The sequence below is a fragment of the Esox lucius genome, chromosome 7 (assembly GCF_011004845.1).
Source record: "Esox lucius isolate fEsoLuc1 chromosome 7, fEsoLuc1.pri, whole genome shotgun sequence".
NCBI classification, from domain to species: domain Eukaryota; kingdom Metazoa; phylum Chordata; class Actinopteri; order Esociformes; family Esocidae; genus Esox; species Esox lucius.
In genome coordinates, this window is record NC_047575.1 from 26,100,512 (window position 1) to 26,112,838 (window position 12,327).

The 12,327-nt window shown below is 41.5% G+C and overlaps 1 protein-coding gene across 2 annotated transcripts; it reads right to left on the reverse strand.

The window, feature by feature from the left end:
- Nucleotides 1–822: 822 nt before the first annotated feature.
- On the reverse strand, nucleotides 823–12,011 carry vdac1 (voltage-dependent anion channel 1). Of its 2 annotated transcripts, none has more exons than XM_010898304.5 (9): nucleotides 11,886–12,011; nucleotides 9,766–9,835; nucleotides 7,663–7,712; nucleotides 7,379–7,531; nucleotides 3,871–3,923; nucleotides 3,486–3,713; nucleotides 2,212–2,362; nucleotides 2,071–2,128; nucleotides 823–1,838 (listed from the first exon to the last, which is right to left on the reverse strand). In XM_010898304.5, exons 2-9 carry the CDS (start codon nucleotides 9,830–9,832, stop codon nucleotides 1,747–1,749), a joined length of 852 nt encoding a protein of 283 aa, XP_010896606.1. In that variant the 5' UTR covers nucleotides 9,833–9,835; nucleotides 11,886–12,011; the 3' UTR covers nucleotides 823–1,746. The 2 variants fall into 2 exon arrangements, with proteins under 2 accessions (XP_010896606.1, XP_019904166.1); XM_020048607.3 differs by lacking the exon at nucleotides 11,886–12,011 and adding an exon at nucleotides 11,712–11,836.
- Nucleotides 12,012–12,327: the final 316 nt, after the last annotated feature.

The following is a 12,327-nucleotide window of genomic DNA, read 5'->3' on the forward strand; positions in this document are numbered from 1 at the left end:
AGTAGATGCTGCGCAGCCATCGACCACAATCGGAGCCAAGTTCTTGCGATAGCAATACTTTGTAAAACATTCTATCCGGCCAAATGATCAGTCGACCCCAACACGGTAAGGCCATAATTGTAAATTAGACATTACAAGATTTGGAGTGGATTATTAAAGTGATTGAAATGTATTTATTGTGACCGTAGAGGAAAATGTATTTAAGTCTACTTCAAACCAGTCACTGGTATAGGAGTCACCCTTAAAGGACAACACAAGGTCAAATGTGCACTGGAGTTCACCAAGAATACAGTGAATTCATGAGTGTCCAAGTTGCTGTTTTGAATGTTTTCAAATAAAAAACAAGACTTTAGATTCTGTCAAGTATGATCACACTTTTACAAAGTCTGAAGAATTTCAGGGTTTGTCTAATTGGAGTATATTATTACATATTTAAGTGATAGGAACATTTGTGCAATTTTTCATCAACTGTGACATTACAAAAAACTTTGCTAATAAAAATAGAAAAATCACAAAAACATTGTGGAATACCTAGACATTCAACTGTAAAAAATAAATAAGTTCTATATCTATGAACAGCCCTCTGTATTTGTCGGACATCTGGCTCGGGACCGCTCCGTGAGAAAGCATTATGTAATCACTTCTCAGAAACCTAGTAAATAAATGCGTGTGTTCAAATTCCCTTTGTTGTCATGTTTGACCATGGATTCTTTTAAAATTGATGTTTTGGGAATTGTTACAATCTGTGGTAGATATGAGAATATCAGACCGCAGCATATCCAAGGCCTTTATTTTCATAATCTTTATGAAAAAAAAGATGCATTCAAGATGTTGCTTCTCTTTATTAAATTCAGGGAATAACACTGTCAGTAGCAGTTTTTCTGTTTCAACACCATCTTCGGAAGACTACCATTCCTTGTATGAAATGCATTCATCAATTTACACCGAAGCATTTACATTATAAGATGTTAACAACAAACACCTGATGTTGAAAAGTGTGCAGGACAGGTTACCTTCCCCTTTAGGAACATGTGACAGAGGTTTGCCTTAAACACGACAGGCAGGTTTGAACATTGGTAATGTGTAACAAAAGACATTATTCACACCAAGTGCACAGACAAAGTGAGACAAAAAACACTGAGGGTTTCTCCTAAATGGCACACTATTTCCTAAACTAAACGGACTATATAGGGAATAGAGTGGCATTTGGAACGCATCCTGAATGTACACAACAGGGTTTAAGTGCCTCAGAGCTACTGCTGCTTAAGTGATGGAACACTGGCCCACCCAATAGTAGTAGAATATCTTACACAGTTCCCTTCTTTGTCATAGGGTTTACAATGAGAACACTCCCTTGCAGAGGAGTATAACACCTTGGCCCCAGGTATGTCGTGTTGTGATTGAGTACCAGTGATCCATGTCACACAACATCCCCGCCTTGTGGAGAGAAAGTATATTACTGTATCATTTGTTCCCACTTTAACAATTAAATTACAGAATTGACATGATTGTAGTGAATTGCAAATCAACACCGTACTGGCTTTTTTTTGGTTTGTTTTTTAATTTGGACATTAAGCAGACACTTCAAATGTTCTGCTGAAGAACATTATAATTCTAAACAGGTCACTTTACTCGCCCCTCAACCACAGCACATCTACTGTAAGGGAAACAAGGTTTTGAGGAGAGCTATTTAAATAAAATATCTGGAGGTCTCGGGGTTGTTGTTGTTGTTGTGCTCCCAACCTTCTATGCCTGAAACTCAAGGCCAAGACCGAGCTTGTGCCCACCAGCGTTAATGTTCTTCCCATCCAAGAGAGCAGAAAGGGTCAGCTTAATGCCTGCAGATGCAAAGACGGAGATATGGTGTCAGGAACAGAGTGTTAGCAGGAGAGACAAGTGACAAGATCAGGGCTCACTGAAAGCCCAGTGCGGTTCTGATCTGTCTACCCTACATACCATAAAGGCATTTCAACATCTCTTTACTGCACAATTCATCCAGAGCTACACCAGCATGGAAGGAAATTATTGGCAAAAGAACATTTTAATGACATGCTGTTCAAAATGACTCACCAGGCTTCAGGGTCTGAGTATATCCCAAGCCCACAAGGCTGGAGTTGTTCACTTTAGCCTGTAATAGAAATCTGGATTACGATTCAGTCACAACAACCCTTCAAGAGATTTCTGTAAAAGGACTAGCTAGCAACCCCTCACCGAGAAGGCTGCGTCTGCATCGATCTGGTACTTTGCTGCAATGCCAAAGCGTGTGTTGCTGTTGCCAGCAGTCCAGGCCAGGTTGACTGCAGTCTCCAGCTGGTCGTTCACTTTCTGGTAGATGGAGCCCCCGAACTCGGTGCCATCGTTTCTGTAATGGCGGGAGAAAGGGTTAGTAATTACCGAGGAGATACCAGGGCTGTGAGAGCTAACAACTATGCAAGTAGATTTCAACAACAAAATCCATCCCCTTAGTCAAACTTTACTATTGTCTTGTGCATTAATATACCGTTTTTTGACTGCTTTCAGAATATTAAAATGTTCACTAACAAATTCAAACATGAATTGTTACAACTAAACAATGTCATAGGAATCATAAATAAAGATCACAACTTTTAAGTTATCAAACCTATAAAAAGACTGTCAAAGGCTTAAAGAGAAATGTCTCTGTGCTAATTGACCTAGTCAAAACAAGGGATCCAGACTGGGATACTGGGTCAAAGCAGGAGGCCAGCTAAGCAGGAGGCCAGCTAAGCAGGAGGCCAGCTAAGCAGGAGGCCAGCTAAGCAGGAGGCCAGCTAAGCAGGAGGCCAGCTTCCTATACAGTCCTTTCAATCTTCCTTCCTCGTTCAACAAAGCCCTTGGACAAATCCTATCACCATAGGATACACGGGCACTAAAATAACCTCCAGTCTGCATCTGAGGGGCGCCAGACAGACAGCTTGTACTTAAAACGGTGGTGTCCAGACAAGGTCAGAGCTGGACACCACATTTTACTGGTGGTTTCAAAGGGCTCAGCCATTTCAAGCACAGTGCTGACCCTGAGTTCTACGCAATCACTGTATATCATGTCGGCACAGTACATGGCTGTCTCACCAGAGCTCTATGTAACCACTGCACATCATACTGGTATACGGTTGTTCCACCTAGCGTTCTTAAGAGGAATGTTCTAGCTGTAAGCTACTCGGGGTAAAAGTTTCAGCTTAATTCCTGAAATGTAAATGTAATCTGTTTCCCAACAGATCAACAATAATTTGTTGTTGCCCTGGACAAATACACCCAATTCTAGTCATTAAGGGCTTGATGGGCAGTTAAGAAATCAGGTGCTCTTTTCCAGGGCTACAACAAAAATGTGTGGTTGTCGGAGGTACTCAAGGACTGGAGAAGCAATGAGAAAAGTGGATTAAAGTTTGAGGTCCCTGACAGATTATGGTCCACATTTCCTGTGGTTTTTTTAAACCCTACAGGTTTATCCGTACATTCTACCTACTTACACATTCGTGTGGAGCTGGAACTCATCGGTCTTGTAACCCACAGCAAAGTTGCTCTGGGTGACCCTGTTCTTGCCCGCCTCAAAGGTCACCTGGTAGCCGGCCAGCCAGCCATCATAGCCCACCACAGCCACACCGTGCACAGCCGTCCCGTTGATGTCATAGTCCACGTCACAACCGAGGTTGATGTGCTCCCTCTTGTAGCCCGTCTTGATCTTCCCACTCTTCTTGCTGAAGCAGAGAGGTGAGGAATGGCGGAAGCGTTACTCAGTGTCTAAGACAATGGAAAGGTGCATCGAGTTGCCAGATTTATAATTTAAATTGTTTCTAATTACACATATTAAACAAATGCCACCGTGACTGAAGTAACTCGATGGCCAATTCTTACCCAGTGTTTGGCGAGAAGGAGGAATCAAACGTCAGTTTAAGCCCTTTTGCCAACTGAGGGGAGAGAGGGATTGACAGATTTAAGAGGTTAAGAAAGAGAGGTTAAGAAAGCATTCATTATTAAAAACTAAGCGATCCAGCTACTGAAATTATCAATCAATCATCAACCAAATGTATTTATAAAGCCCTTTTTACAACAGCAGTTGTCACAAAGTGCTTTTACAGAAACACCCGGCCTTAAACCCCAAGGAGCAAACAACAGTAGTGTTGAATTTCAGTGGCTAGGAAAAACTATAATTAATTAATGCATGTGGGCTAAATCCAGAGTCTATTTAAATTTAGACTAGGTCAGAAGTATGACCAGATGGACAGGGACAGCAACGGGCCACCCAAACCAGGTACTCCGCAGGTGTGGACCAGGACCTCATGTCCTCCTAAAGTTTAAAACGAGAGGAGACTGTGAAAATTCAGAAAATGCATTCCTCATATCAACAACGATTTATAGTGGGGAAGGAGAACTTAGTGGGGAAGGAGAACTTAGTGGGGAAGGAGAACTTAGTGGGGAAGGAGAACTTAGTGGGGAAGGAGAACTTAGTGGGGAAGGAGAACTTAGTGGGGAAGGAGAACTTAGTGGGGAAGGAGAACTTAGTGGGGAAGGAGAACTTAGTGGAGAAGGAGGGACACCCATCTTTGGATGTGATCAACAAACATTATGTTTGAGGGTAAGCATAAAATGAGTCAATATTGCTACTGTAAACGAGTAAGGGATCTACTGTACTCTCACACCACCGCTAATTATAAATGTCAGGCCTAATTCAAATATGCACTAGCAACAGATGATTGCAGAGTGGCACTTACGATTGCACTTATGATTGCAGAGTTGCTACAAAATGGACAGTGGATTGATGCAACTAGCTAACCATTAATATAATTCAACCTGGTAGGTATACACAGTACGATCAAGTATTCACCTTGACATTTATCAAATTCTGTAAAGTCTGAATTTAACATAGATCATAAATGCTGTCAGTAATCTACAACACAATATCCTATTATGTCAAAGAGGAATAGATTTTTTTTTTGAATCTTTTAGAAATTAATTAGAAAAAGAAAACTGACTATGTGTCCAGCACATATTCAATCCCAGAGACCAGGGTGGTTTTTCATGCCTCGCATATAAGAGGGCACCAACAGGTAGATGGGTAACAAATTAAATAAGAGCAGAAACTAAATGTTTAGTAAGCATAGTAAAGATATTATTTAGGCCTTAGATAATATATCAATACCCCAGTCAGTAGAAAGACAAAGGGCTCCCTTTACAAATTTCCCTAAATGTCCTTTTGAATGTAATAAAGTAATTCATTAAGCTTAAAAAAACAGTGTATCAATAACCTCGCTCTGTAGAAATAAAAAGTCCTTCCTAACTTGAGAAAGCTGCTTGAGAAAAGAAAGGAAGAAAACTGCTCCCGGATTTCACCATGGCATCATGTAGTCATTTTGAAACCAGGATTAATCGATGGGGTAGGTGAAGAAAGTAGGATGGGTCCACAACATTGTAACAACATGAGAGAACTACAGGAAGCCAGTACAGAATAAAAGTATTCTCAAACATGCGTTCTGTTTGTAACAAGGCACCTAATTATTCATTGCAAAGTTTGTGGCAAAGAAATGAACAATGCTGTAAAATTAGTGGTAGAGAACACGTGTTTTAGCAGCAACACCTTCAAACAGGAGAGAGGTAGCAACCAAACTGACTCATAATTCTAGCCTGGTAAATTATGACATTTATAATTTCTTCTGATTACATTAACTTTTATCTGTAAGATTTCTATCCTTAACTCTTTCAGATGATTAGCTGGATCATGTTATGGGCTTGCTTTTCATAAAAAATGAAGGATAACCTGGTTCGGTCTGCTATCCAGATATGCTTTATTTGCTTACCACGACAGCATTATTATAAATTATAAAAATAATTATAAAATTAATAATGGGCACATTGTATAATCCAGATGCGTGTAAGCGGAGACGGCTAGGAAGAGCGAATGTCTCTGCCTGCCTGCCTGCCTGCCTGCCTGCCTGCCTGCCTGCCTGCCTGCCTGCCTGCCTGCCTGCCTGCCTGCCTGCCTGCCTGCCTGCCTGCCTGCCTGCCTGCCTGCCTGCCTGCCTGCCTGCCTGCCTGCCTGCCTGCCTGCCTGCCTGCCTGCCTGCCTGCCTGCCTGCCTGCCTGCCTGCCTGCCTGCCTGCCTGCCTGCCTGCCTGCCTGCCTGCCTGCCTGCCTGCCTGCCTGCCTGCCTGCCTGCTATATAGCGTAGAGGTTAGAGAGTCTGACTTGTGAACTATAGGTCCTGAGTTCGCATCTCCTCGCAGTCAAAGCAAGATACGCATTGTGAATTATTCTGTATTGGCTGAAACTACGCTGGCTGAAACTGTATATGGTTATTTTGTGACTGGAATAATTGATCTTCAGTCTTGCTAGAAATTGCTCAATTCTTATGATTATTCCTAGGAAGTTAGTAGATACTAGTAAACCGATTACTGGTTAAAAAGCCCAGTGGCAAAAGCAATACAGTTCATTGACCCTATTTTTGTGGTCGAGGTAAACTTAAAAAACATTAGTCAGTTTTACACAATCCTCAATGGAGTCTAGCGACTGCTGAAACGTGTAATGCCGTCGCGAAGTGGTTTTAAAGACAATGCCTCTTTTGTGGAAGACCTAAGTGAAAATCTATTGAGAGCAATGACATTTATTAATTATTTCTGTTAGATTCCACGATTCTCTCGTCTTTTCACCTGATGAAAATGTTAGTTATCGTTGCCTTTATTGATAGTTATTGTATTAATGTCATTCACAAATTAAATAAATTTGTTGTTTTGGCATGAAAGAACAAAATAGGTTATGGTGCCATGAAAAGAAATAGCTTTGGCAGACAGCTCAATTCTTATGACTATTCCAGTAAGTTAGTAGATACCGGTAAAGCTTATTACTGGCTAATACGCTGTTAAAACGGCCAGTGGCAAACGCCATACATAGCCACTATTTGTGGTGGAGGTAAACTTACTATCGGTGTCATTCACAAATGGTCAATTAACTATTAAAACGGCCAATGGCAAAAGAGGATTTGTTCAGACAAGAGTCAACATACTGACAACCAGCAAATGTGAATCTCTGTGGGGCAGTGGTTAACAACACAGCCTTTCACATGGGCAACCCGGGTTCGAAACTCGAGGTGGCAACATTTTCTATTGCGGGCCGGCTGAACTAGCCTTGCCTGGTTTCCTGTTTTTAACACTTTTTATACTATGGGATTACTTGTCAGTAACACTTTTTATACTAAGGGATTACTTGTCAGTAACACTTTTTATACTATGGGATTACTTGTCAGTAACAATTTTTATACTATGGGATTACTTGATTACAGCTTACAGAACCCTTTCAGCAACTGAGGACTGAGTGGACAAGACAATACTGAGTGCTTTGCACTATGACATAAAGACCAGTAGTTCCTGACCTGGTCCTCCACAGTGATCTCGGTTCCCAAGGTGTTGTCGGTGTTCCACTTCTCGGTGAAGGTCAAGCCGTGTTCTGCCCACTTGTACTTGGTCTCCAGGGTGCCAGCAACTTTGCTGGTCTCCGTGTTGGCAGAGCCCGTGCTGGTGAACTCCTGGGATTGTGGTGAAAGCAGAGGTCAGTGGTAAGTCACATTAAATACAATTACTGAGAATTTGGATGGTGTAGGCCAAGTGCCACTTGCCTTAAAGGGGTAAAACACACAGACCCTGCAGTGGAACTTACCAGTCCATTCGCTGACTTGGTTTTCAAGTCAAGCTTGATTAGACCAAAACCTGAAAGGAATTGAAAGAAAATGTAACCAACCTCTTGTAATTACAATGCATTTGAACATTGAATATACTATGAATGCTTTTCTTATTGATAATATATTGATGTTGAGTTGCTAATTTTCTAACATTCAAAGTCATCTTCAATTTTCTCTCCATAACATGCTTGCCCATGCATAGTGCCATGAGAAGGTAATAGATACACCCTTTCAGATTGTATCTATTTTTGGCACTGAATAATATCAAATCTAAAAACAAAACCAAAGACCAGTTAAAGGGAACTGAGTCAAAAAACAACAGTAATGCAAATAAAAATTTTCATACATATTTTGTCCTCATACTCTTCCGGAATGTCATCATATCCAGTTGCATTTACAGCCCTGCCTCACTGCAACCCCTCCCAACTGATTAAGGAGAAGTGAAGATCAAGGCAATGTTTCCTACTAGATATCATCAATAAATCACTCCGCTTCCCCCCCCCCCAAACAATTTGATTAACCTTGAAATCACAGGGGTCAACGCATGCTAGAATACGATCAGACCCAATTATCACCTCAGCTGTGCAGGCACCCAAGTCACCTGAGGGAGTCACTAGAGAGCAACAAGACCAGGAAATAGCTTCTGATGCTGCCTCCCTTCTCCTTCAATGACACTGGCCAATTGGCATTTTGGATGGGGATTCCCAGCCACTTATGAACTAATGGCAGTTGAGGCCAAAAAGAGAACCTTAGACCAGAGTGCAACCTGGGTCTAAAACTACTACTGCATTCAGGTGATTTTCTGTTTGGAAGAGCAGAATGGAAAATAGCACGATGAACTGGCGAGAATGCCTATGAGGAATGCTGTTGCAATTAACTCTCCTGAATGTTACAATGAGACAGGGCCCTCGAAAAAAATTCATATTTCAGGATAAAGAAAATCATCAAAAAAACTACACATTCAAGTTTGGATATTAGGAGATATGTATTTTTTTTTTATTGTATTCTTTATTGTATTCTTAACTTTATTAATTCATTTCTATTCTGTTGAAATGAATGACCATAACCTAAATGTGATGTTGGTCATTCTGAGCAATATGGGTGGATGCCCTAATAATTTAAGCACCCAATATATATGGACCGTTATATTTCGGAAATAAACTATAAACTAAAATGGTCTACTGCTGGTTAAATGTCTGGCGCCAAATGGAAAGTCTGGTCGTGATCATAATTGAGATGTTGCAGGACCTGAAAGGAGCAGCCCAGGCTAAAAAAACACAAATGTTGTTCAGTTAAAGCAGTTGACCATGAACGTAGTTCCACAGTAATGGGTGTCTGGATCAATGAATACAGGAATTCTTGGTTGCAACCACTGCAGTTTAAGGCAGCTGCACCTACTGTAGTTACTGAAGGCAAGTGGGCAATGTGTATTTCATACAGCACAACTGGGTGTTGCATAAATCTGTTAATTAAAAACATTAGGTATCAGAATTGTGTGTAATTTCTTATCTTACGTTCCATTTATCTGATATAGGTTGTAGTTAAAGATCAAGTAACATTCAGTGTAAAAAAAAATCTGCAAAAGTACAGAAAACACGGTCACGGCATTGATCTTATTTCACAAACACATAAACCAGTGTTCAATAAATCACTCTAAGTCAAATAAAAAGCCTTCTGGCCTATTGCACAAATCTATTAGAACTACCATATTCAAAGATTGAGTGAGCAACTGTACGGATTTGCTGTTTATTCCAGAGTGTACACTGTCCCATGAACAATCTGAGTAGGCTGGTTAGTCCCACCCTCGCCTGGGGAAGTGCAATGACTAACCCCAGTGCTATTCATGGCCTTTTTATTCGGGAAATCCCACAGTAATGCCTGGGCCTCACTGCCTCTGTGCAGCTATTTCTCTAGACAAAACACTGCCCAAGGACAGGCAGTCTAAATCAGAGGCTGCACCAACACAGAAATAACACAGGGCTCGGCTTCATTCAGCTCCTGGTTCTCTGCAGGACTGCAGCACAGGCTAATCAGAGCGAGGATTTTCAGTACAGTGAGTGTTAGCCCTGCTCAGCGCTCACCGTATCCTTTGGTGAAGACGTCCTTGGCGGACTTGCCAAGGTCAACATAGGTAGGAGGAACAGCCATTATCTGTGAATAAGAGGAGACAGGGCGTCGTGTTAGGCTACTGCTAAGCACAAACCTCGGCAAGACAGCACTGACAACGGCCCTCATGGAGAATTAGCTGTGTCCCATGCTGAGACAACAGTGCGGGTGGATGAGTGTAGCGAGGGGGGTGGAGGTCATTGATGGATGGTGTGGGCAGCTACGGGGAAGGGGGCAGGCATGCACACACATTCGCACAGACAGACTAAACAACTTACTCAGAGTCATCAGAAAAATAACAATGCACTAGTCTTGCCAGGCGAGAGGTTTCACAACATCTGCCAAACCTGATCAACTGGACTGACAGTCAAATTAAAATGCAAAATGGGGTCATTTCAATAATCGATTAGTGACTTGTGAAATGGAGATTAAATGTGTTTTATTATTTATTTATTAAGAAACCTCCACTATGGAAGGCAAAAATTCAAGAGTAACATCAAGGAATACCTGCCTTGTGCAGATTGCCAGCAGGTAGTGATGCACTTTCCCAGACAAAATTACACCCACAAAAGCTAAATGAAGATTATTGATGGCTCTTGAATTTTATTTCCAAGACTAGGCCTGAACCAGAACACCTGCCCTCTACCCACATGCACAGAGCTAGTTATCAAATACAGCACGCTCAAATCTAAAATATAGAATATAATTTCATATAAACGTATATAATTATTTGTTTTTAACTCAGCACATGCAACATAGCCAAGTCGCAACCCTATTCTTCAAATATTACTCAATAGACAGACAATTCTTGACAATTACTACACTTCCTATAGTAAATACATGGTTTGGTAATACTAAAAGATAAGTATCACACAACCCTAGTTTCCACACACTAAAGATCAGTCATACAAGTCTCTACAAGGCCACAAAAGGAGCTATAAACTGCTGTGACTTGGAGGCCCTCGCTCAGAGGAGGACCCCTGGGATAGGACAGGAAGTGTCAAGCTTCTGTCATTCCAAACACAACACACACAAACTATGCCTGAACAGACAGTGCAAGAACACACACACGTACGTACTGAACCCTTTTGGAGTCCAAATGGTGGGAGAGTTAAGACAGTGGGGTCTTGAGGAATGTACTAACAGGCCAGTGGCTCCCCTATATAGGCTATTCAATTTTCCCAGTTCCAGAGCCTATCCACTTAAATTAACTTTTGAACTAGACTTTGAATAGGTGGATGAGAAGAGCTATTTCAGAGTTACAAAACAATTGTAAAACTACTGCCTGTCCCCACAAAGAACGACTGTACTGTAGACTTCATAATAGGGTCTTGAAGAAAATGTCCTGGTTCTGGTGGAAAACAACTACAACATTTTATACTGCACCAAATCAAAACTACTGCATTGGAAGATATTTTATTATTTATTACCATTAAGATATTTTATTTCTTACAGAAAAATATCGTAATAACATAATCAAATGAAAACCAATAACCTTGAGATCAGAGATTATGCAGAGCAGGAAAACGTTAGCATAGCCACAGTACATCAATGTCAGGTAGATGGTTTCACTATCTACACGTAAAACACCACTAAAGATGAACAATCAATGTTCCACAGTTCAGTTAAGTTCGTCTGCCTAACAACCAGATTATGCTCATTCAAGTGGTTATTAAACAAGGTGGTACTGGTAGAGCCTAGATTGGCTTGGAAATCGTTAGCAATAGTTTGCTAAGTTTCCTAGCTAGAAAACTATCTGCTGGGATTAGCAAGCAAATTAGACAGCGGGGCAAGCGAAGGTGTTACAAAGTCGCGTCTAGAGATAAGAGTTGTAGCAACATTTTAGACACGAACTCATTCCGTGTCAAGACCGCACGCAACTAGATAATCGAGGCCTTGCTCTCATTGCAAAGTAGCTAACCTTAGCAATCAGGCTAAGTGCAGCATCCCGATCAGCATCTCTTCTCCTGGACTCTAGGCTGGCTACTAATAGGGCAATGCGCGTGCCATCTCATCCTACTCAACTCATATCAATACTTATCACAACAGTGATAACATTTTCCTTCATAGGCGACAGTACAACATGTTGACATACCTCCGTGAGTGGTTTCCAATCCTGCCTAAGAAGGATCCTGTCAACTGGACAAAGGGAGGGGTGAAAGGAGGCAGCGTCACACGAGCTAGAAATCACGCAGGCAAGGCGTGTGAAAAGGGACACGCCTCTTGCGTTATCTCTGATGCGCATGCGCGGTTGGGAAACCGTTTAAAACCCGCTGCTGTCTTCAACCGATCTAGGATCAGCTTTTCGCATCTAATCGAAGGAATGTCGCATCCGTGTTGCACACAAGATGAACCAGGATATGACATTGAGCACACGCAACAGGCGACCTCTGTGGTGTTACCTTCTGGCTGCCTCCCGAGCATTTCCTGGCTGATTAATAACAATTTAGATGGGACCATGCTAAGCATCTACATAGTGTAAATGTACTAATATAATTTGAAATGTGTCTTGATGCAATTTTAGGGATTAATAGAAA